This window comes from Prosopis cineraria, unplaced genomic scaffold (assembly GCF_029017545.1).
Source record: "Prosopis cineraria cultivar Desert tree isolate PC_DT_omini unplaced genomic scaffold, ASM2901754v1 PC8, whole genome shotgun sequence".
Lineage (NCBI taxonomy): Eukaryota > Viridiplantae > Streptophyta > Magnoliopsida > Fabales > Fabaceae > Prosopis > Prosopis cineraria.
Window position 1 is genome coordinate 18,351,031 of NW_026555339.1, and position 27,366 is coordinate 18,378,396.

Below are 27,366 nucleotides of genomic sequence, written 5' to 3' on the forward strand. Positions count from 1 at the left end.
CTTTCATCTCTTCTTTTACGGCTGTCTTCTATTTATCTTTTGCTCGCATCTTGTAATGTCAATTCTTGTGGACAATGAGCCAAAGTAGTAACGAGAGTGGTTGTTCTAGGTCACATTAATAAAACTTTATTATTAATTATGGGTTCTGTCTGACAAAAACATAACTTTTATTATAAGCAACAAAAGGATTTTAAGCTTTTCTTATCTCCTCAACTGTGTTGTAGTGATTGATGAAACAAAAGGGAATAGAAAGAAAATGAGAGGGAATTGGCAGTGGAGGTAGCTGGGTTCTTTTTTATTTTTTTTCCCCCCATTAGGAAGGCTAGCCAAAGCTAGAGTAGAATGTTACACCAAAAGCAGCAACCAAGGGATCAGTGAGACAAACCCTCACTATAGTCTAGCATTAACAACTGTTCACATTATTTGGGAGGATCACGAATTAACATCAGCCCACATGAAGAATTGTGAGCCATGTGAGCCAAAAAATCAGCACAGACCATCACCTCGCATGGGGCATAAAAAAGCTTAAGATTGCTATGGTTAGAAATCATCTCTTGTACTTCAGAAACATCCTCATAGTAAGGACGGGCAACATGAACTCCTCAATAGACATAGAGGATGGCATCGAGAATCAGAATAAATGGCTGCCTATTCAGGATTCAAACTTAGGCTCAGCTGTACACCATATTTGATCGCTTTAATTTCTGCAATAGTAATTGGGAGATGACTTAGATTGCAAATAAACCCTTTCAACTACTCGCCATTCGAGTTTTGCACTAACCCACCACGGGCTGAACAATTCTGAGATTGAATAAGCGAAGCATCAACGTCTATTCTGAGTGTCCCTTGCAATGGTGGGATCCATTTATATCCATGATTGTCCCTTGTTTTGTCATGCGGCAATTTGATAAGCTCCAAGTCTCTTTCCTCCATCAATTTTCTTCTACATGCATGTAAAATATGTCCCGAGTTATATCAGTAACAATTTGTAAAATTTTATCTCAACCATTAATTTAGAACCCATAAGATTAGAAATTTCATTATGTACTTGACTAATTTGCTTTTCCTGAGGCTTGTTTTGAGTCCCTTGGAACTGAGAAGGAAACCCAATGAGGTTATAACACTGATCACTTTGTGTCCCTTTCTGTGCCAGTTTAAACATTCATCGGCAAAATCACCACGACCTTGTCCACTATGCATGCCCCTTCTCCTCCTCTTTCCATCATTGTCGCATTTTCTCGATGTGCGAGACGATGTAGAAACGTATCGTTTTGGATATCTTTGAGGGGGCAGGATGTAGGGCCAGCTCTGGTACCATGTTGAATCATGGGCCTGACATACTGAATAATATCTCAATAATCATTATTAAAAATAGTGTCTAACAAGACTGAGCCAAGCTAGACTAACGAATGAACCTATTTATATAGCTGATAAATGGTAAATTTATATATTTTTATTTTTTAATTTAAATTTTTAAATATTTATTTGAGATTAATTGAATTTAATTAAATATTATTTAATTTTATTAGCTAATATTTAGTTTTAGAATTTTAACTAACTAAATATTTAATTTTAAAATATAAATAATATCTTTAATATTTTTGCACAGGTGTTATTTAATTTTATTTTATTTGTGCAGATTTTTTAGATTTAATTTAAAAGATATTGATAGAGAATATTTTAGATAAGAAGAATATGAACATGCTTGAAGATTAAATCAAGAATTAAATATTTAAAAATTTATTTATATTTATTTTAAGTTTTTTTAGTGTAATTTTCGGCTAGGGTTATTTAGGACAGTGTCTTGGAAAGAAAGAAAGAGTGACGCAGCAACGCATCACTTTTCATATATACATAAAGCAAATACACAGCGAGGAGGCAACACACACGTCACGGATAAAAGGACTGACGGCAATCGCTCTTCATCTTCCGATTCTATTCTCCAATTCTTTTAGGCGATGACTTCTCCCATTCTCATCTCATGTTATTTAATTTTTAATTTTATGAAGAGCTAAATTATTATTGTAATCAATTACAAATATAATTTTAAATTTTAATAAGAGTTTTTAATATTCAAAGAAGATTTTATTTTAACATTATTTTAATTTGCTCTTCTTCTCTTTACTTCTAAATTTTATACTTTAATCGTTATTATTGATTAGAGTAGTTTTGTTGCATAATTTTTGGGTTATAAATTTTATCTAAGGTTTTACTTGCTATAGGTGATTGATATAGCATCGTAAGAGTAACTTAGCCTGGCTTGGATGATTATTCATGCTTTATTTCTAGTGTGGCTAACTTAAAATAGTTATTAGATTGTGGGTTAATGGAAATTTTAATTAATCTATAACTTAATTTATTGTTTAATTTTTGAATGGTAATTTGATAAATGTATAATGAAACCAGAATAAGCAAGTTAAATAAAATTAATTTATTTTGTGGAAAAGAAAGATTAAATTTAGGTAATTGAATTGTGATTGATTGTACTGTTTGTTCTTGGTAATTTTCTAAATTGAATTCCCTTTATTTATTTAATTTTAATTTAGTTTTTTTAAATTAATTCCATCATAAAAAATCCCCCCTATTATTTACTTTCTTATAATCATAATTTAAATAGTTACTCTATTCACTTTTAGGGAAACAACTTAAGTTGCACTTTGTTACAAGATTTAATTTTATTAATTTTGGAAGTATTCGATAATAGTGTCAATAGCCTACAAAGACCAGCGAAGAAAAGCAAGAAAGTAAAGAAACAGAAATAAACACTAAAGGCCAGAATACAAACGACCCAATACAAATGCAAAATAAATATGACAAGCTCAATTTATCTTATAGTTTCTACAACTTCTCTTACCGAAGACATGCTCCTTTAATGCTTTCATGATTCAGCTTGGAATTCTTCAACTTCACACCCTAAAACAGAACAAGGTTGAACAATTGAAAATATTAATCACTAGACACAAATGCTCCAATAGCAAGAAAATCAAAATCTATTTCCAAATGGGTCAATTTAACTTGCTTCCATTTCCCTAATTCTTAGGGCCCAAAAGTCCCAAACAACTTTAATTAAAATTATTTATGTATGGGCGAGTATGTCTCTAACATTGATATAAAAATTAAAAAGTGAGAAGAAATTAAAATAAAGGGATGATGGTGAGTTACCTATGAAAAGAAATCAGAGTTTTCTTCGTTTAGCAGAAAATGTTTCTGCTTCCTTGTTAACAATGGTGCTGTCTTCTTCTGTCACTTCTTCAACTTGGTGGGATCTCTTTCCATAAGCATAAAGACAGTGTTGAGAAGAGATTTCACTGTTACCACTTGTCCTGCATACATTCATTGATCTGCGACATTCTTCAACATCTTCACTTATCATATGCCACCCAGACTTGCTTATCACAAACCTACTCTCATTTTGCTTATCAAATTTTCCTCCCCATTGTGCTTCCATGTTTGCACACTTATATTTTTGTGTATAAAATATGAATTCAACTGGTGACTATCGACTGTGAAATTACTACTAAGAAAGTAAATCATCAACATTTGATGGGGATTGTTTCCCATGGCAATTGCCCAAGATATTCCACCTTTGAAGAGTTCATCTTGTGAAGCTTTATAAGCCAACCTGAGTTGTCGATGGAACACATATTCACTAGATGATGGAAGATCCAGATCTTGTAGAACAATGCAAAGAGAAATTCCCCACCTTACACATAAGCCACGAACATGAGAGATGTCTACTTTTATTAACACAATGGAATCAGATGGTTCAAAACCATCAATCAAAATACATCGATCAAAATCTTGGCATGAGATTTTGCTCTCAGAAATTTGAATAACATGATTATCTTGAAAGCCATCAACTTTATCAAGAAATTGGAAATTTTGATTATGGAACCATGATGGGATATCACTTTCCAACGTCCACTAGCATTTGTAAGCCATGTGATTTGAAATCCTAGAAGGAAAAGATTTTCAAAAATCATGACCAAATGTGTCCAAAACGGATACAAACTCGGAGAAAGATATAGCTTGCATTGAATGACAAGCAATTGTACATATATGCTATAGGTTAGGCGGAAGATTTGACAAATATTTAAGCTTTGGGCAATAGCTCAAATGAAGAGTAGACAGAAGTGATAGATTAGCAACACATTGAGCAGGAAGATGGGTAATTTTGTTTCCAGTTAGATCAAGTTCCTTCAATGATGATAAGCAACTAAGATCCTTAGGAATTGATCCATCACGGAGATTACAATTAATTAATTTCAAAAACTTCAATGAGGAAAGACATGAGAATGAAGGAGGAAGAACACAATTGCCATCAAGCAAGTTGCTGAAATCATTTTCACTCAAATCAAGGAACTCCAATAAAGGTAAGCCACCAAGAACATTTGGAATTGTTTTAAGATTGCAGTCACTTATATTCAATGCCTTGAATGATGCTAGACCTGAGAATGAAGGTGGAAAAACACAACTGCCATCAGGCAAGTTTTCAAAATTGTTTTTGCTCAAATCAAGGACCTCCAATGAAGGTAAGCAACCAAGAGCATTTGGAATTATTTTGAGATTGTAGTCACTTATATCCAATTCCTTCAATGATGCAAGACTTGAGATTAGTGGAGGAAACGCCAATCTAGTTTGACGAGAACAAACTTATTTTCATCAATGTTTTGAGGTAATGAGGAGAACTTTGAGCAATCAAAAATATTGAGAATTCTTAGGGATTTCAAATTACAAGTGGAGCTTGGAAGACAAACAAGGTTTTGACAATTTTTCACATCAAGAACCAATAAACTATTCATGCTTTTGCCCAAATTGTGGAAGGTTTTTAACTTTTAAGCACCCATAAAGGATCAATTTCTCCAATGAATGCATTTCCATTCTACTTGGAAGAGCCTTAAGATTCTTGCAGTCTTTCAAGTCCAATACAACAAGTTTTTTTATGTTGTCCAAATGATGGGTGAACTTCAGTAAGCTTTATGCAACCTTCAAGAACTAGTTGTTCAAGATTGGGAAGCATCAAAAAATCAAGAGTTCTTATGAAATACTTAGAGTATCTCAAATCAATGCACTTTAACTTTTCTAACATCTACTCTAAAACAATACAAATGTAGGGCATTATCTTTAAAAAACATGTAACAATATTGAGCTATATTTGGTTGGTAAAAAAAAAAAAAAACTTACTTGTGTTCTTTACCAAAGGTGTATGATCTTGCTATGATGCATTTTTAGGAGAACAAGTTGATACAGATGAACTCTGTGTGGAAGAGATTGCAAAGGATATGCTTGCCATTCAAGAATTTTCAATGAACTAGGAAGACATGTGAGACCATGAGGAAGATACACATTACATAAGATGATTAGTATTCTAAGACTCCACATACTAGAGAATGCTTCAGAACCCCAATTTGCTTTATATGGTATAGATGATTGAAGATATATAACTTCTATCAAATCAGATCCCTAGAAAAAAGCATCAACATCATAATGAAGGATGAGAAATAATATTGATCAATAGAGATCTAGCATATACATAAATACAGAAATTTAATACATCTCTAGAACAATGATATGCTTACTTTGTTTTTAGATATTACATGATCTATATCTTCTCGTGACCATATCCTGCTTCTTTTGCCAACATCCTTGGATTCCTCCAAAACAATACTTCTACCCATTTCTTGAAGGATATCATGCATGCCCAAACAATTGCCATGGTTAGAATAATATTCAGTTATCAAGCATTTCTCAACAAGTTCTCTTATTCCAAGGATTGGGAAAATACCACACATTTCAAATATTTGTGTTACTTGATCTTTTTTCATTCCCTTAAAAAAACATGCAAGATCTAAAAATATTTTCTTTTCCATATCACTCAATGCATCATAACTGATTCTAAGTCTTATTAGAATATTGCTCAACGGAAACCTTTAATTTTCTCCAAAGCTTCTTTCCATTCAAGTTCACCTCTTCCACAAAGATAAGAACCCAACACTTCAAGAGTTAAAGGAAGGCCCTGGGCATGGTGAATGATGCTCTTACACAACATCAAGTAACCTTCCATAGGTTCATCCCTTTTAAAAGTCCTCTTGCATAACAGTTGAAGAGATTCATAGTCACTTAACAATGCAGCCTTATAAATTTCAAATTCTCCATGCCCTATCAATGCATGCATATCTTTAGTTGTTACAATTACTCTACTCCCAGGACCCAACCAGGCTTTCTTAATAAAAAGTTTCTCTAATTGGCTTATTTCACTTGCATCATCCAAGACAACAAGAACTATTTTGCTGCATAACAAATTTCTTATTCTATTCTTTCCTTCATATGCATCATCAATATCCATGTCTTTTATTTTGAGTCCGGAAAGAAGTTTTCTTTGCAAGGGAACCAAACCCTTGGTTTCAAAGTTTTCTCTTACATTAGCAAGAAAACAACTAATTTCAAATTGGTGAGATAGTCTCTCACAGATAACTCTTGCAAGAGTTGTCTTTCCAATACCTATCATGCCCCATATTCCTATGAAGCGAACATCACGTAATCCAATCTTTAGAAGTGCACTCACTTTTTCTACTCTTGACTCTATGCCAACGAGCTCATGGTTGAAACAATATGGTAACTTAGACTGCACCTTTGCCCATACTTGTGCGATAATTTCTTCAATGAGTTTTGCTTCATGCCTACACGGAGAAAGGAATAATCAACAATTATTTAGTACCCCATTTCGTCCAAAATATTAGAGCTATTTAATTAATTTATAGAGATTAAGAAAATTAATTTAGTTAATTACTTGTATAAAAGGTGTGTTGATATCCCTAAAATACCCCCTTTAATCACTGGTATTGGAAACCATCCCATCAATTAACGGTAACCCTCCTTTAATATGTGGAGTCAGTAGGGATAGTTTGGAGAAAAATTATAAATTTAGAAGACAAAGTGAATTGAGGTTTTACATTTAGGATAAAAGCAAACCCCTCAACTAATTTCGACATTTAGGATCTGAGAAGGGCTGTGTGAAGGAATTTTGAGGTCTGAGACAAAATTATTGAAAAGGCTTAATATACTATCATTAATCTATTTTCATATTATTTTTTCAATTTATTAAAACCAAATTTATTTTTTTTAATATTTTTGCCACTTCAAATCCTATAAAAAATTAAAATAAGTACAATTTCAAATACAAAGCAAACGAATAACAAACACACATAATATAGCCGACACTGGAGATCATTTTTGGTTTTTTTCTCCTTTTTAAGCAAAACATTAATACTCCAATTTTTAAATAAAAATATATAATAAACATTAATACTTAATGAAAAATATAAAGAACGATCACATAAAATATAGATAAATATTGGTTTTTTGGCCTAAGGTGATTGCCTCATAGGCCTGACAGTTCATACGGCCTTGGAACTGAGGTAGTATTACAAATTACTGCCAGCTATGTACAATTAGATGATCAGATTGTAGTTTTCACGATTTTTCACTTGGTGGTCGAGAAAAAAATGGCATTAAGTTAAAAATACCAAAAAAAAAATTATGGAATAAAGCTGCTACTGCTATAATGTTTAGCTTAGGAAGGCAGGAAAATTAATTGATGGCAGAATATCAATAAGATCTATAGAAGAACAATCAAGTGAAAAGAAATAACACACACACTGACACACAAAAGTGATGAAATATCCATGGCGGCGTTGGTTTTTATGGCAGACCTTTATCCCATGTTCCAAAACTTCCATTGTACAGTTAAGGTATATGACTACTTGGCGTGCATGTGCACGCGTGTGTGTATCTTTGCGTGCGCGTCTGGGTGTATGCATGCGCGGGTGCTCTGTGTACGTATAGCCACGCGATTGGCTTTCGATGCCCATCGTTTGATGAGCATCGTACAATCCAAATGCTAGGATTTTATTTTTATATTTTTATTTTATATTTAATATAAAAATATAATATTTTAATAAATCTATCTTATCATTATTATAAATAATATAAATTTAATTTAAATAATTTAATTTAATATAAAAATTATAAATTAACTATCCAGATATATTCTGAACAGTTTGAATTTAATATTAAATTTTTTATAATTTTTATAAATTTTTATTTTAGTAAATATAATATTAAAAATAAAAATAATCTTCAAACTGATACTTTAAAAAAATTTAAGAAATAGCTACAACTTAAAAATCTAGATTGCCTAGAGTACATATAGATAATTAATTTATAAAAATATAAAAATATTTAATATTAAAAGGAATTCAATGTTAAAAAATGTAAGACATTTTGTGTTTTTTAAAGTGTAATTATTTCTTTTTTTTAAATTTCTCCAGTTTATATTTTTTTAGGGTGAAATTCTTTATTAAATAAAAGTAAATATAAAAAGATAGAGTTAGTTTACAAATAAGTAATTATGTTATTGAGGGTGAGATTCAGTTAAAAATATATTGCATTTTTCAATGAAAAAAGTATTATTTATAATTTTTATTTAAAATCTGTAAATTCTGACCATTTAAATTTTTTAAATTAAAAATTTAAATGATTCCGATTATTCATCATGTGATGAGCAGCATAGTGCTCAACCCGACTGGGGCAACGCTCTAACTATCAAAAGAACTCAGGTTGAAAATATGCTCTTTAAACATTGTTCTTTCGTTTTTATTTTTGTTTATTTTTTGCTTAAAGAAACAAAAGGTTAAAAATGCAATTGTAAGGAGAAATTAAGGGCTGTTTTTTTTATTTATAATTTTTTTGGCGCCCACTGATGGGCTGACCATATATTCCCCCCTGGTTAAATATATGCAATTAATAAATGAGAGAATCACTAAACTAATTAAGGCTAAACTATATTTTAATACTCTAACTTTATATAAAATTTCAATTTAATCCTTTAATTTTGTTAAGTCTCTTTTAGTCCTTTAATCCTAACATTATTAATTTTAAATAATTATTTTTTATATCAATCATCGTTATTTTAAAAAAATTATACTTAACATGTCAACATTTAAGAATATTTTATCAATATTTAAAAATTCAGTGTAAAAATTAGTGTTAATCTGTTAGGGTTAAAGGATTAAAAAAACACTTTATAAAGTTAAGGGACTAAAATAAAATATTATATAAAATTAAAGGACTAAATGTATACTTAAACTACTAATTAATTAAAAATTTTAATATTTAATTTTGAAATTTAAGCTTTAAATTAAATTCTTCCAACAATATCATTAATTATAACTAGTACATCACTACAAGAAAACAGGAGATTTGAGATAGAAATTTGTAACAATATAAAGAGTGTCACATACGTCTCAAAATCATTCCAAATATTGGAAATATCTAAGTATGCAAAACTTACTGATTTGTAGAGTCGTAGCCAGATATATTTGCAACTTCTTCCAAGGCGTCTCTCCATCTTTGCACCTTCTGTTTGCTTTCAGCAAATCTCTGACTATGTTTCACAAAGGCGCAGGCAAAGGTACCTCTCTGATGACGTACATCAGATGGATCAATCTTATAGAAGACTGCGATAACTTCTCTACCCAGAGATTTTTTAGATTCAAGAATCCTTAGGAGTTCATCCAATCATCAACTCGAAGAAGCATATGTTTCGGAAAGAATAACAAGAGAGATTAGAGATTCATCAATTGCTTGAATGATGTGGTGAGAAATAACCTCTCCGTTCTCGAGCTTATCATCGTTGAAAGTTATGATACCCTTTTGTTTTAGAGCAGCGTGTAATGGGGTGTCTTCTCCCCTGAAGCTCAAGAAGACATGGTACTTCCATGGTGGGATTGTCATCAAGTTCATGGAAGTCGAGAGACAGAGAGGCAGCTTCAAAAATAGGATCTATTCAAGGGTTTAATTAGTGGATTAATTAGACATATAAACAATTAACACATAAGGAGAAAAAAGAAAGAACAGAGCTTCCGTACCAGATTCGCAGCGGCGAAACAGGAAAGGGAAGAAGAACCAGCAACTATACAGTGACCAGGGACGGCAATGCGAAGGTAGGAATGTGGAAGCTCTGGACCTGAATGGTTTTATTTGCTCGCTCTCGCTATCTGAGACGCATCAACGGGAAGAAGAAGACAAGAGGAAAAAAATAGACCATGACCCTTAATTTTTTTAAGGGTATAATGGTAATTTCTCTATATCACTAATTATTTGAATTGAATGGTTCTATTCAGTATCATTCATCCCACATTGTATATCACTTTAATTTGAATCTATTTAGAAAAAGTGATTCTAAAGATCAAAATGAATTTTTGTTCTTTTTCTTTTTATCAACAAGATTAGGTTAGTGAAGGAAACTAGGTTTTTATAATGTGATGAACCAATATTTAAATCCTCAAATTAATAGAGATATCCAAATTTATTGCTCCATTATGTCTTGAATAAGATTGCATTTAATAAGAGAATACATGTGAATAATAGAAAAAAGGAAATTCTTTTTTCAGACAAAAAAAAAAGTAAAAAGAATTTGCCTTTGATGTTTAGAATTACTTTTTGTAAAATTTCCAAACCACCTAAGCCGTTACTCTTTCACGCATTCAAACTTCATTCTCCTTCCACCAGGTGAAGGAGGCAATATAAAGAAGTTCTCTTCAATCTCAATAAAATTGAAGGGAGGTAAATATATTTCACTCCAAAGCTAGAAAAGATCCTTTGTATTGGCATAACGCCTAAGACTAGCTAGATACAACTTTTAAATGGTGTTGCTTCCTATATTTTTTTAAAATTTTACTCTTTGTTATCAAATAGAAGTCACATATATACAGTGATACACATCGAACAATAAATATAATTAAATGTAGTTGATTAAAAAAGAATTTCTTTCTTGTTTTACCCATAAGACCATAATTAATAAAGTTAATAATCCTGCATCGAAAACCAACAAATTAATGGATAAGTCAAAGTTAGTTTCCATAGTTTGGATTATTTTTTCAGGGCTAATTTAAAAAGAAATATAATACTCTCTCTATCCCAAATTATAAAACACTTTTAGATAAAATATCATGTACCAATAAAGCTCGTTAAATATACTTTATTACCATATTTTTTCAAAACAAAAATATAAACTTTCAAAAATGCCTTAACTCTATTGCCTTGTTCTTTCTGGAGTACTAAATATTTCTAGTGCTTTTCAAAATGACTTATAGTCTCTCATTTTTTATTATAAGACACATCTAACTGCATCACCAAAATCAAGGATAGGTGATTAAGTTAGGAGGAATGGCATTAAGGGCCCTAAAAACAGAGTTTATTTCACTTAGGGCTTAAATGAATTTGAAATTGCTCTGCAGGCCTTGAGGCTTCAAGTGCAATTTTTTTTCATAGCGAAAATACTTTTTTGCCCTTAATGGACAGAAATGAAATCCAATGCAGAGAAAGAATGACAGACACGGGGATGGGTATTCAGCTGGAGAATGGGAAGGTTTCTGATCTCTAATAGAGAGGAGTAACTTTCAAGGTGCGTAGATTTTGAAATCTTTCCATCTTAAGTAGTGCTTTGATGATTTCATGGTCTGAGGTGGAAGTTTCCTGGTTTTTGACGGTGTTGCAGCAGAAATGAGCTAAGATTTTTATTGTTCTTGCTGTAGAAATGAGAGGCATCTATTGTTGCTACATAAATCATTTAAGGGTAGAAATAATCTAAGATTTTCCATTACTGGATGTGAGTTACTGGCGAAGTGGCGACAGAGATGATCTTCACTCATTTAATATGTAGTGGTTCATTTAATGAAAGCATTTGAGGGGGTTTTACATGAGATAGTAGGGTGCATATGAGATAGACTTTTTGTTGTACAAAGTTAAATGTAATATTGTTGAAATTGGATTTTTATTTGTGATTCTACTGCTGATATGAGATAAAGGTTGCTGAACCATTTTGGTCGTGATAGATGGACTTTTTGTTGCACAATGATAATGGTTGACTTATTTATATTGGAGTTTTACACGTGAACTGAATGAAATATGATCCAATATGAAGAAAATCTTTCACCAAAAATGTTGGAGTTTTTGTTGTGCAAAAAGGAACTTGGAGCTGTTTTTTTTAGACGTTGAGATGTGCATTATGTTAAGCGTAGTTTAATGATAAATTGGAATCACATGACATTCAGGTGAGAATATATGAACTTCGTGTTGTACATAGTGGATATTATGTTATGCCTTGTTTTCATACCTTGATCATTCCTTTTGTTAAGCTTAGCCTAATGATAAATTGGAATAACATGGTCTTTCAGGTGAGAATAAATGAACTTTATATTGTGCATAATGGATATTGTGTTATATATGATTTGCCTACTTGTGCAATTTGTTGAAGAAGCCTAAGCTACTGATATAAGCTAAAGGTTGCTGAACCATTATATTGGTTTAAGTGAGAATATATGAACTCTGTGTTGTGCATAGTGGATATTATGTTGTGCCATATTTGCCTAACTTGATCATTCCATTAAAGCTTAGCCTAATGATAAACTTGAATAACATGGACTTTTAGGTGAGAATATATGTACAATATCTATGGTTGACCTGTTAATATTGAATTTTGACATATGAATTGAATACAATATGACTCCCAATGTGAAGAAAATTTACTGTCAAAGACGTTGGAGTATTTGTTGTGTGAAAATGAACTTTGAGTTGTTTATGTTGAACTTTGTGTTGCGTAAAATTGGGCTTCTGTATGTGAACATTTACATAGATTAATTTCTTCATTGCAAGTTAATATAAGAGATGGAAAGTAATTCTAGAGAAAAATTGTTTTGTTTCTTCTACTGTGGCAATGAATTTGTGAGGAGTGCTGATAGTAGTATGAAGTATGAGGGTGGAAATGTAATTGCAAGAACCATAACAAAAGGAATGAAATATACAGAGCTAAGATCATTTATATCTTCAGAAGTTTACCATGGTGATAATAGAAATGACGTAAAGTTTACTGTTAAGATTGATTCAAGCACATTCATAGATCTGCTTGATGATGTTGGAGTTAAATAATTATTTGAATACAATGGAAGAACTACTCATGTGTATGTTGCTAGACGGGCTGCACTTGAAGATGATCCTGAAGAGTAAGTATTGACATTCATGTCATTTGGGTTAAAAAATGCATTGTCAGAAATATTGGATTATATAATGTGCAAACATGAATATTTACTTCTTTATTTTGAATAGTTAGTCATTTAAAATATAAGTCATTAATATAAAGTACTAATAATGTGGTAACTTTTATAAATGCAGGATAGACCAGTTTTTACCATTTTCAGATGGAAGTTCGCGATCTCCTTAGCATTGGGATATTGATTTGGAAGGCTTCAGCTTATGCAACTCTAGAGGAGGCATTCCAACAGAAAGTGGAGAAGATAATTTTGGGTATCTAATGCATTCCTACCCCTATTCCAGAGATGAATGCTAGCAAGTGGAAAGATTTGCTTGTTGGAGTAGGACAAACTTTTGCTCATGCTGTGGCATTTAGGAAGGCATTATACAAATATAGCCTAGCACACAAGTTCGGATACAAATTTTTGAAGAAAAACCAGGTCAAGTTATTGTGAAGTGTGTAGTTAAAGGATGTTCATGGTATATTGGAGCATACAAGTTAGGTGGAAAAGATAATAGTTTCTTAAGTATAAGAACTTTTAAGGATCAACATCTTCATTTTGTACAAAAAAATCTTAATGTTGCCCATAAAGTAGATCAACACTAATGTCATCCATAATAATTGATGAGTTGAGGGCTTCCATAGGCAAGTCTCCTAATGATATTAAACGAGACATCTATAGGGCGTATGGTTTGAAACTTAGTTATTATCAAGCATATAAAAGCAAGGAGAAAGCTTTGGCTGAAATACATGGTCAACTAGATAAATCATATATGTTAATTCCTTGGATGTGTCAAAGGCTAATTGAAAGTGATCCAACCACAGTTGCAAAATGGATAACTAGGCCATGCAATAGATTTCAATGTTTGTTCGTTGCATATAGATGTAGCATAAAAGGTTTCATGGAAGGTGCTCGACCCATACTATATATAGATGGGTCTTTCTTGAGTGGACCATATAAGGGAACTCTATGTGCATATGATGCAGATAATGTGATGTTTCTTGTGGCAAATGCCATAGTAGGTAGTAAGACAGTTGAGGAGTGGTCATGGTTTCTTTAAAATATTAGGAACATAATAGAATCGTGAGAGATAGCACTAGTATCTGACAGACATAATTCGATCATTAAGGCTATACAAGCAATATACGGTTGTGACAGGCATGCTTTCTATTACCGTCATGTGAAAGAAAACTTTAGGTCAGAGTTTTTGAAAGTCACAAAAGGTAAGAGAAAGAATGAAGTAACAAAGGATGCAGCATTCAAGCTCCTGGATGCAATAGCTTATACAAGACTTCCTAGTGAGTTTAATGTTGCAATGTCAAATATGATGAATTTTTATCTAGATTTATTGCAATGGCTTGAAACACACGGTGACATAGATAGATGGGCACTTAGCAAGTTTCCCCATAGGAGGTGGGATAACATAATAATCGACATTATTGAGTCCTTTAATTCTTGGGTTGTCAAGGAAAGGAAATATAATATTGCTGTTTTTATGTACGAGCATAGGGAGAAATTAGCGAAGAAGCTACACAACAGCAAAGTGGCACTAGAAAAATGGACAAATAGTGTTGGACCAAATGTGAAGACTAAGCTAAAGGAAAATGTGTTAAGAGGTGATACATTGCAAGCTGATTTTTATGCACTGAATACTATTAGGGTGAAAACATTAAATAGAGATGTGCGAGTAAATCTTGAATTACATGAATGCTCTTGCCTGGCATGGCAGATGTTTGGATTACCATGTCCTTATGCATGTGCTGCCATAAAGCTTTCACATGGCAATATATATCAATATGTTGAGGAATGATATCATTTAAGTTGTCAAGAAAAAATCTATGGTAGTAATATGATCTTGATTGAGACTTTTGACATTCCAAAGCCTGATACAGCAACATTAACAGATAACTTGTCACAAACTTTCTTGCAGCCGCTTTTAACCAGCTGTCCTCCTAGAAGGCCAAGAACAAGGAGGATAGAGTCTCAATTCTAAGATAAAAAGATTTATCATTGTTCAAGATGTGAGGCCGCACACAATTGCAAGACATGCAAGAATCCTAACCCATCATGACAAGTAGTTACATTATACTTCTTTAGTGTGCATAGGTAACTATCATTATATATATGGAAGCATTCCCAATTAATATTTTTTTAGGTAACTGGGAATGACATATACTTTTCGTCTGTATATAGAGAAGCAATTGTTAGATGTTTTACATACAGTGGGTAACTTTTTATGCATGTCAAACTTGAAATATGATGTCAAATTTCATGTGGCTAGTACCCATATGAAATTCTTATCTGATGTAATTGTCCTTATTAATATTGAAGGTGTATGGACTTTTCATTGTCCATCCACGGACAGCGTCTTGTGTATACTGGGTAGTCTTCCGTGTATGGTCTGCATAGCCATTTTAGCAACAGAATCTCTCAAAATGCATAGACTTTTCATTGTGCATACATAGCCATCGTATAGTTCATAGTGGGTGTTCTGCCATGCATGGTTCTGCATAACCTATCTCCAAGGTAGTGAATTACTGAAAAATCATAGATTTTTAGTTGTGCATGTATGGACATGGTCTTGTGTATAGTGGGCCTTTTGCTGTGCATGGTCTACGTAACCTGTCATTTTCTCCAGCTAGTGAATTACTAGAAAATCATGGATTTATAGTTGTGCATGCATGAACATGGGGTTATGCATAGTGGGTGTTCCACCGTGCATGGTCTGCGTAGTCATTTTAGCTAATATAGTAACTGAATTACTCAACATTCATGGATTTATAGTTGTGCATGCATGGATATCATCTTGTGCATGCATAGATATCATCCTGTGCATAGGGGGTATTGTCCTGTACATAATGGAAAGGTTGAGACTATAGCTTTCATTTTCTTTTCGTGCAAATATATACATAATTTCAATTGCAAACAAAAACTATTTCCAAATTACAAAAAAAAAATCTTCAGATATGTATACAATCCTTATCAGAGAATCTAATTCTGCAATCCTACATTTGTCTTTTCATGTGCCTGTTTCTACAAGTGAAAGTGGACGTTCACAGATGACATTGTTGGGATGCTCTACTAGCCAACATAATATGTCACACCTCATGGCCGATAATTCTTGTGTTGTGTATTTAGGCATGGTAAATGGAGGATGATCAACATTGACAGTATTGTTCCAGAATTTGAGCCACATAATGAGATAAATTCCACAATCATCACTGTACAACGAAGGCAATAGAGTGAGATATGAATGAAGGCAATAGTGAAAAAGATTATAACGTTATACCAACATAACTTGTTCTCTTGCTTGATGACCCGCAGATAGAGTATGTCACTACACTCGACCTGAGATAATTTTGGCCTCACCTTGAGCAAAATTGATCTGAAATGCTCCCTCTGTAAAAGTAAATGGTCAGCCATCAAACACTAAAAGGGTGGCAAATTCAAAAGCAAGTGTTCATAATTTAAAGCGTATAATATTTGCACCCATCATTATTTAGCCCTTGTACACTGGATCCTTCAGGCATTTTTTTGCCAACTTCCCTTTCCCTTTTCTTCCTACTTTTCTCATATCTTCCTCCTTAGCCTCTAATTGCTCATGATCAACCATAGAATCAAGAATATAAAATTTCATTATCTTTGGCTCTAGGACAAAGCAGAACCAATGTTTTCCAATAACCGCAGGCCCAAATATGAAATCACAGTCACCTAAGTTATATCCCAAATGCTCGGGGATAATATGCTTTGTATTCTCATCTATATTCCACCGTGATAGATTCTTTATCATCTTAGCTATGAATTCAGCATCAAAAATATGACATGTGACATGAGATGACTACTCCTTCTGATCACCTACAAGAGTCCTGCTTACCATAGTAATTACCTACATAGACATATATGGACATTTAGTTGTTCATTTGTGAACATGTAGTTGTACATATATGGACTTCCATTATTAAATGCAAGTTTGAAATTTTTTTACCTGATTGCTTATCCATTGTGCTGGTCCAAAAGAATGTAGCCCACTCCATGTAAGATAGTAGTTGTATATTTGGACAAATATCCTGCGGCATCCAACGAAAATAAATAGTTACGATACTTTGTAGTAAGGAACATTTTTTTTTTCAATTTCTTATGACATTAATTTTTTTCTTACTCTTCACCATCCTCTGTTGTACACCAATCTATGTACAATCCGTGCAGCCATTGCTTGTCACTAACTTTTCTCTTCTTCTGGGTAACAAGTGACGTCCACGGAGATTTAACAACAGCCTTCTTCTTCCTCTTAGATCTCCTTACTGGAAGTTTCCCTTTCTCTTCGGTAGCCACTTTGTGTTCAGATGCATCCATGTCTGATTTCTCTACTTCTTCTACCACTTGATCTCTATCTTTCTCTTTATCCTCCCCACCTTCTTGTTTGTCAACTTCTATGTTTTTTAGATCCTCCACCTCTGCTTGTTCTTCTATCTCTATGTCTGCATCATCATCATCCTTATCATGTTCCCCCTCCTCACCCTCCTCGTCGTCCTTGTCATTCTCACCTACCTCATCTTCATCCTCTTCCTCTTCCTTTTCTATGACAGCCCTTTTTAATTGCAGCTCTAGTGGCTTATTAGCCATGTAAGACATGATTCTCTCTTGTACTTCCTTCATTTCCTACAAAATATGAAATGTGCACTTATTCATAATAATATGTTCTTGTTTCATAATGAAATGTTCACAAATTAACATTGGCAAAACAAACCTTCTCTATGTAAGCCTTCACTCTTACGTACACATCCTTCGTGTCCTTCACATTAAAAGGTTCACTTGTTCTGAACTTAGGGTTCATTTACTCATAACTAAGGGATCCAAAAATTCTGTTGGGTTAAAAGTATACACACCTTGTCATGAAAGGCAATAATTGAAGGCAGTTGCGTCGAGGCATTAAGGTTGGCATCATGGTGGGCTAATGCTTTAGTGTACAACAGGCCATGGCAGCTTTGCCACTCAACCTTCACCATTTCATTAACCCTTTCTTCAGTCCAATACCCTATTGCATCACTAGCTGGGGGTACAACTTTGTTTCAGAGGAAAATTTTAGAGATAGAAAATCTGAAACATCAATTTAATGTAAGGATAGCTGTAACAACTAAGGTTCATGAGAATAGCAAAAATAACTTAGCTTACTAATAAGAAGTAGAGGCATCCTCTAATATATTTGGTTCCCTTTGACTTTCCCTTCTTGACATGCTCCTTGTAGAGCTGAATCTCTCGATTCAACTCCTCTAACACAAAAGTAGCCCAATCAAAATTACACCATGCATCATTCATACATGCCAACACCTTCAACACCTTACCAGTAACTCGGGGACTTCCACCAGGACACAAAAGAGTTCCAAGTGTCAACAATAAAAAATGGAACTCGAACTTGTCATTCTCATCATTTGATGTGATCTTGTTCTTCAAGTCATTTAATGACATTAATTTATAATCACTCTTCAATTCTGCTACCAACTCTTTGTTAACATTCAACTCTACTACCCTTGTAGCATTAGGTAGCCCCATAGTAGCATGTAGGTCCCCTACTCTCACTAATACCATTTTTCCCCTTATTGTCATTTTCTGAGTCAGGGGATCACAAGATCGTATGATCTCACGGCACAACTCTCTTGGGATTTTCAAGCCTTCGATATCCAACAACTTAGAAAACCTAATTGCCTCAACTTTCTCTTTTAAATGGCCATTCTCTTTTACAAACTCAACAATTTCTTTAAATTTTGCTGGAGAGCATCGAGTATGGAAAGGAATATCATATTTTTTCTATGTTTTCACCTCTCTATTTTCAGTCGCCTTCATTCTATACGGCTCCCTCTCCTTTATGCTCATTTCTTTACATATCTTAGCTGCAGCCTCATTTGAATCGCCTACCTTTTTGTACTTGCCTTTATTGATCTCCAAAAATTCTCTTCTAAAATCACGCCATCCCATAGTTGATATCGCTTTTTGTGGTTTGTTGGAAGCCATTTTATGCTTAGCACTTGTACAAATTAACTATAATTAGCAGAAAGAAAATAATCAAGGATAGCAACAAATCAAGAAAAGTGGATTTACTAATAGTGACCTAACAGTGACATAATTTCAGAACCAAAATGAATCAAGAAAAGTATAAAGACAAATTCATTTCTCATTCATGCACAACTACAAATCCATGAATGTTGAGTAATTCAGTTATCATATTGGTTGAAATGGCTACACAGACTATGCACAACAGAAGACCCACTATGCACAAGACTATTTCCATGGATGTACAACTAAAAAACCATGATTTTTTAGAAATTCACTAGCCTGGAGAAAGACAAGTTATGCATACCATGCACGCAGAAGACCCATTATGCACAAGACCATGTCCATGGATGCACAACTAAAAATCCATAATTTTTCAAAAATTCACTAGCTTGGAGAAAATGACAAGTTATGCAGACCATGCAAGGCAGAAGACCCACTATACACAAGACCATGTCTATAGATGCACAACTAAAAATTCATGACTTTCCAGAAATTCACTAGCCTGGAGAAAATGACAGGTTATGCAGACCATGCATAGCACTACTATGCACAAGACCATGTCCATAGATGCACAAATAAAAATCCATGATTTTCCACAAATTCATTAGCTTAAAGAAAATAACAAGTTATGCAGGCCATGCACGGCAGAAGACCTACTATGTACAAGACGATGCCTATGCATGCACAACTAAAAATTCATGATTTTCTAGAAATTCACTAGCGTAGAGAAAATGATAGGTTGTGCAGACCATGCACGACAGAACACCCACTATGCATAAGACCATGTCCATAGATGCACAACTAAAAATTCATGACTTTCCAGAAATTCACTAGCCTGGAGAAAATGATAGGTTACACAGACCATGCACAGCAGAACACACACTAGACACAAGACCATGTCCATGGATGCACAACTAAAAATCTATGATTTTCCAAAAATTCACTAGCTTGGAGAAAATGACAAGTTATGTAGACCATGCATAGCAGAGACCTACTATGTACAAGACCATATCCATGTATGCACAACTAAAAATCCATGATTTTTCAGTAATTCACTACCCTAGAGAAAATGATAGGTTGTGCAGACCATACACGGCAGAAGACCCACTATGCACAAGACCATGTCCATGTATGCACAACTAAAAATCCATGATTTTTTAAAAATTCACTAGCCTGGAGAAAGACAAGTTATGCAGACCATGCACGGTAGAAGACCTACTATGCACATGACCATGTCCTATGGATGCACAATTAAATCCATGATTTTCAAGAAATTCACTAGCCTGGAGAAAATGACAGGTTATGCAGACCATGCACGGTAGAAGACCCACTATATACAAGACCATATCCATGCATACACAACTAAAAATCCATGATTTTCTAATAATTCACTACCCTGGAGAAAATGATAGGTTGTGCAGACCATGCTTGGCAGAAGACCCACTATACATAAGACCATGTCCATGGATGCACAACTAAAAATCCATGATTTTCTAAAAATTCACTAGCCTAAAGAAAATGACAAGTTATGCAGACCATGCATGGCAAAAGACCCACTATGCATAAGACCATGTCCATGCATGCACAACTAAAAATCCATGATTTTTCAAAAATTCACTAGCCTGAAGAAAATGGCAGGTTATGCAGACCATGCATGGCAAAAAACCCACTATGCACAAGACCATGTCCATGGATGCCAACTAAAAATCATAATTTTCTAGAAATTCACTAACTTAGAGAAAATGGCAGGTTATGCAGACCATGCATGGCAGAAGACCCACTATGCACAAGACTATGTCCATGCATGCACAACAAAAATCCATGAATGTTGACTAATTTGCTTACCATATTGGCTCAAATGGCTATGCAGACCATGCACAACAGAACACCCATTATGCACATGACCATGTCCATACATGCATAACTAAAAATCTATGAATGTTGAGTAATTTGGTTACCATATTGGTTGAAATGGCTACGCAGACCATGCATGATAGAACACCCACTATGCACAAGACTGTGTCTATAGATACACAACTAAAAATATAAAGATAGATTCAGTCCTCATTCACTGCTTATTTTATCCCTTGTAACATTACATTTAGGTGAAGGGTTGTTTAACTACTAATGGAACAAACCATGGAAAGGCAAAGTGCAAACTACCAAACTACCATATGCAGAAAGAAGAAATTGCAAGTTTCAGGCAAACAATAGAAGAAATTACCAAAGCTGCAGACACTAAAGGGTTCAGACGCACGGTGACAGCAGGAGACTAGATTTGATCGTGTCACGATGAGAGCTTTAGACGACCAGAATGAGACTCCAATAGAATCTTATGGTAAAGTTATAGGAGCATTGGTAATGAACGGTGCTACTGACGAATGGATCAGGCCGACCGCGAGCAACAATGAAGAGAGCACGAAGACACGCGAAAAGACGAGCACCACTTGAGCAACTGGAAATAGATAATAGATAAGGAAATCAAAAGCTTTTCGAACAGCAGTGAAATGAGAACAGAAAGGAAATGAGAATAGAGAATTGCGTCAGTTTTTTCCTCTAGCAGAGCAAAGAGAACGAAGGAAAATAGGAAAATAGGGAGCAATGAGAATAAGGGTTCGTGCATGTTTTTTGATTCATATCAGACAAAGGGCAAAAAAGTATTTTCGCTCTGAAAAAAAATTACACTTGAGACCTTAAGGCCTGCAAAGCAATTTCAGATTCATTTAGGCCCTAAGTGAAATAAACTCTGTTTTTAGGGCCCTTAATGCCATTCCCCCATTAAGTTATTAATTTTGTCTAAAAATATAATGAACTTCTAATTTTAACCTTATTTAAATAAATTTTTTTCAAATTTATAGTACATTCTCTCTCATAATTAATGAATTTAAATAGATGTAATATTGAAAGAGTACAATTAATATCATATTAAGTGCCTTATATTAAGAATCAAATAATGTTTCTAAAAGATATCTTATAATAAGGACCAGAGGTAATATTTGATAACACAGAATATTCTCAGAATGCGACTTATATTTGACAAGCAGAGAAAGTATATTGTATTTATCAATTTATATATAGAATTTAAATTTATCTAGATACAATTTTTTTTAAAAAAAATTACTTATGTTTTTTGTGCTTTTTAAGGGAAAATATATCTAATTTTTCTTAGTAGCAAGAAGTTTACTCGTCTCCCCTTTTACTTAGCAATTAATAATTTCCCTTCTTTCAAGTAAGAGTAATATTCTTTCTTTTTAATAATAAAAAATATTTTTAACTAAATTACAGTATCTATGAGTTAATATAAATTAAATTTAAAATTATATATTCTTTTCATATTTACTCTTATTTAATATGGTGTCTTAATTATAAAACCTTATCATACTACAACAAAAATTTTTTTGGAGCATTTTGGAAACGCTCCGAAAGGACGAGCTCCCATATGTACAGGAGTGTTTACAAACTACTCCAATAGAGGAGACTTACGGAGCTTTTATATCAAGAAATGCTCCCGTAGGTCAATTCTACGAGAGCTTTTCCAGCCATACAAGAGCATTTCAAATGCAAAAGCTCCTGTATGGTGATCTACAGGAGCTTTTTTAGAAAGAAAAGCTCCTATAGGCTCAAGCATACGAGAGCCTTTTCCAATGCAAAAGCTCTCATGTGCGTGATTTATGAGAGCTTTTCCAAAAAGAAAAGCTCCTATAGGCTCACTTACCTATAGGAGCTTTTCTTTCATCAAATGCTCCTATAGTTTTTTTTTTTTTTTTACAAATTTTGTTTTTCTCTTCTCCACATCATCATTGCATTGCATGTAATAACTAATATTTTATACAAAATTCAACAATTCAACAATCCAAAAATGACAACACAAAATTTAACAAAACAACTATCATTCAATTTTAAGTAAGAAGTACAACTAAGAATTACAACTAAAGGTCAAAGTATTTTTTTTTTACATACCAAAACTCAAGCAACTAACAATATAGTTTTCATAATATATATATCTATATGTAACAGCCTTAGCTCACCAAGGGCCTCTCTCCCTAGACTTTCACCGTGTTGGACACACTCCCCCTAGGCCCCACACAGATGACCCTTTTTAAGAGAACATCAGGAGATAAGGCTTTCCCACAATAGTATGTGGGATTATTTTCTTATAATAAATACCATGAGGAGAGCCTTCCTAAGTTTGATTTTTTAACCTCTCCTACTTAATGAAGTTGAGGCTGAATCTGGTACTATTGAACCAAATTAGTTTTAACTTGACTTAATAGTACCTAACTTAGCCTTAACTTCCTTAAGGTGGTAGAGGTTGGAGGTTCAAGTCTGAGAATGTTCCAAAAGACCCTTGTGAGGGTGGGATGAAGAATAACCCAAGTATCACCTTAGGTAAAGCTGGGCCCGTTGCGCGAGTGGTTAAGGCTGCAGTCTAAAAGACCCCTGGTGAGGTAGGGTGAGGATTATTACACTACACCTATACCTATGCTACAAATTCTAACCACTTTGAATACCTTGTAAACATCTCATAACATATTTTGACCACTCTTCTATCAAGTCATCTATTTCTTCCATCTTGTAAGACTTGCATTGAACATCTTCAAAGAACTGTAAGACAAAATAACATATAATTAATTAAATTAGTTAATTATGCACATTTAATGAAACTAATTTTAAAATACTTACATTTTCTAGAATGACTATTTCTCCATCCTTTATAATATCTTTCATGAATTTCATGGTGTAATATCCGCATTCCCAATGGTCAATTTGTTTTGGTCCCTATAAAAAGAAAAAAGTGAATGCTCAAATTTTGTCAAGTTATAAACCAAATTAAAATTTAAGAAATATTAATTAATGCACCAAATGGATCATTCAAAGAGAAGTTATCTATAAAATCCTGTAAAAAAACTGGCAAAAATCTGATAGAGCCTCCCCTTAGAAGATGGACATTCCAATATCCCAATAATTCTATAGCAACCCAAGACAACATGTTTAGAGAGAAATATTTAAAATATCAATCAAACAGCCATTTAGAAGTAATAAAATGATAAATACCTTTATTCTTATCCACTTATAATAATCAGCTGGATCAAGTTTTCCAATTTAACATAAGTATTAATTAACTCCATTCTCATATTCTATAATATTTTACACAAGGGCATACGACTCCATAAGAGTCTTGGTCATGACAAAATGTAAATTCAATAAACTCATTAATTCCATTCTCATATTCCCTAGACAAATGATTGGCAGACATCCATTTTCGGTCCATATCAATCAATTACTTTCAAATTTTTGGAGAAACCCAAGAATTGTAACTCCTCACAATTCTACACTAGTCACAAAAATTCAACAACTTAGAATTCTAATAAATTATGACAAAAATTGCATGAAAAAGAAATTCATGGACTCAATGTCTTTCTAATAACTATGTATTTTATTTTATTAAAACAAAATCTAACACCATTGGAGAATAAAATCAGACATGCATAGTTATTTATTGTGGAGATTTAATATATAAAAAGTCTAATATATAATCCAACTAAACTGTCTAGATATTCAGAAATTTAAAAAAATAAAAGAAATGAAAGTAAAAAAATAAAAAGCAAGAGGATACAGGAGCATTTTAGAGAGAAAGAGCTCCTGTAGACTCTAACTTATGGAGCTTTTCATATCATAAAAGCTCCGATAGGTATTTAAAAGTTAAAATAAAAGAAATGAAAGTTTTAAAAAAAAAAAAAGCAGCTTTTCAGAGACACAAAGATTCTGTAAACTCTGACCTATGAGAGCTTTTCATATCATAAAAGCTCCAGTAGATATTCAAAAATTAAAAGAGTAAAACAAAAATAAAAAAGCGCCATGTGGGAGCTGTTCATAAGAAAAACACTCCAATATTCTCCCATTACCTATGAGAGCTTTTATATAAGAAAAGCTTTCGTAGGTGTTCAAAAATTAAAAAAATTATAAATATAATGTTTACAAGAGCTTTTTCAGTTAAAAAATATTTCAGTTCGAGTAATTTATTTTTATAAACAATTTAAAATTAACAATTACTATGAATTTTATAATTTAAAATCTTATGATAAATATTACTTATTTTTTATATAAAATATAAAATATAATATTAATAATTTACTTTTTCAAAATAAATTTAATTATATAATTTTACTTTCCTTTGCAAAATAATCATTTATATTTTATAAGTATTTAAAATTTTTAATGTTTTATTTTATTGTTTTTATTTAAAAAACTAACAATAGATTTTCCATGTAAAAACGCTCCTATAAGCTAAAAATTGCCTACAAGAACATTTTATTTATTGAAAAGCTTTCATAGGTTCTAGCTTACTGGAGTGTTTTCTTTCAAAATAGCTCTGGTATGTTCCACCTTTTCAAATTAGAGCATTTTTTGTTAGAAAAGCTCCTTATGCATGTTCCAATAGACCTATTTTGTAGTAGTGTCAATTACAACCCTAATTAAGAGTGTTTTTGAAAAAATTATTAATTGCATCTTGAAACCCAAACTGTCAAATATTTTTTAATATGATACTTTAAAAAAAAGTTATATAATATTAATTAGCTTTATGTGATGATGCACACAACATGTTTCACTACAAGTGTACAGGTTAATATGCAATATATTAGTATGCCAAGGTCGATTTCATAAGGAATCAAGCACAATAGCAATTAGGAAATAAAGTTCTCACTTGTGTTCATGTTAAGCAAAACTAATTATAATTGATTGATTAACTAAAATTAAAAATTAAAATGAATAAAATGAAATAAGATTCACAATCCAATAACTATGAATGTCCAAGGCAACTTAAAATCACTAATCCCTTGCTAGCTTCATAAATCTTGCTTTAATCCAAGTAATTAATTTTAATGCCAACTTTGTTAATTTAGAGCATTGGTAGCCATAAGGACCTTTCGAACCTCAAAGCCACTCTCAAATTAATCATGTTAGTCCTAACGAAATTATCCAAGATGCAAATTCGCACTTATGTATATTTCTATTCTAGTTGAAAATTAGATAACAATCTAATCCCACATTACTCAATTTAAGGGTCCAAATGACATTCTCATTTGTCAAGGAAAAACCCCAATACATGTATTCATGTTTAATGGTGGTCAAACATCAAGTAGACGATTAAATGCAAGATTGAACAACCAAAATCAACATTAAGCATAACCAATGGCTAAAAACATGTTCTAATCTACCAACAAGTTCATAGTTACTCTAAGTCAAGTAGAATCAACCACTAATAGCCATTAAACCAGCACAAATTAGCAATACTCAACAAAAGATACCACAAAAGAGAAAAGGAAGAAGAAAGCTTAGGAGGGATGATTTCTATTACAAATTGCAAAACTCAAGTATTCCCTAAACTTCTCCAACTCTTTCTCCACGATAGAATGTTCCCTAGACGTGCAGCTACTGTCAAAAAATGAACTGAAATGAAAATTGGTGTTCAAAAAACCCTTGAAATCGAAATTAAGTGAAGTTGTATGCTTTGTTGAAAACAAATGTGATGTCACAACATCCAAAATTAGTGTTGTAGTATCACTGAGCAAGATTTAATTTGTTGTGGGCTTCAAAATTGTCAGCTTTTGGCTCATAAATTTAGCCTCCCTATATGAAAAAACCTCAAATTTAATATAATAATTTATCAAATAACTTCTACAATTGTCTTAAACCTTGTCCACTTTCAATCTCATAAATAACTATTCAATTAATATTTGCTAATTAATTCCACAAGATCACTTCCAATTCCATTAAAAATGCCATTAAATTCATTAAAATATTGAAAGCCATCATGTAACTGCCATGGATTATCCTTTTTCTTTTATAATTCTACAAAGTTAATTTCGAGGGGCTCTTTTCTTTCAATATAATTGTAGCATTCCTCATTCTACCATTGGAAGCCAATTATTGGATCAACCCTTTTTTATGAATTTTCTGATTATCAAGGGATTTGTTTTGTACAAAATACCCAGTCTAATTTTGCTTCATCCCGTGAGAGATTTTCTTTTAAAGAAAAGCGACACAATAATCTCCTTTTCTCTCTGTTTATATATTTTTTGACAAAATTATGTATACTAATAAAATTCATTGAACACATTTTATAATCTTATTTTTAAACACAAATTAAATATAAATTTTTAAAAATATCATCATTAATAGAGAGAGAAAATATAATAAAGAGGAAAGGTAATATTGG

General features: G+C 32.7%; 1 protein-coding gene across 1 annotated transcript; it reads right to left on the bottom strand.

Moving 5' to 3' along the window:
* Positions 1 to 4,062: 4,062 nt before the first annotated feature.
* Positions 4,063 to 5,678, bottom strand: LOC129317421 (uncharacterized). Its single transcript, XM_054961748.1, has 3 exons — positions 5,580 to 5,678; positions 5,249 to 5,463; positions 4,063 to 4,633 (listed from the first exon to the last, which is right to left on the bottom strand). The coding sequence occupies exons 1-3, from the start codon at positions 5,676 to 5,678 to the stop codon at positions 4,063 to 4,065; spliced, it is 885 nt and encodes a 294-aa protein (XP_054817723.1).
* Between the last annotated feature and the right edge of the window lie 21,688 nt (positions 5,679 to 27,366).

What these genes read in the sequence shown, in the direction of transcription:
- LOC129317421 (XM_054961748.1), bottom strand. Translation starts at nt 5,678, where the DNA reads ATGGGTAGAAGTATTGTTTTGGAGGAATCCAAGGATGTTGGCAAAAGA. An exon ending in ATGTAATATCTAAAAACAAA is followed by an intron (nt 5,464 to 5,579) that starts GTAAGCATATCA and finishes GCTTTTTTCTAG; the next exon opens with GGATCTGATTTGATAGAAGT. An exon ending in CTTCCACACAGAGTTCATCT is followed by an intron (nt 4,634 to 5,248) that starts GTATCAACTTGT and finishes TCGTCAAACTAG; the next exon opens with ATTGGCGTTTCCTCCACTAA.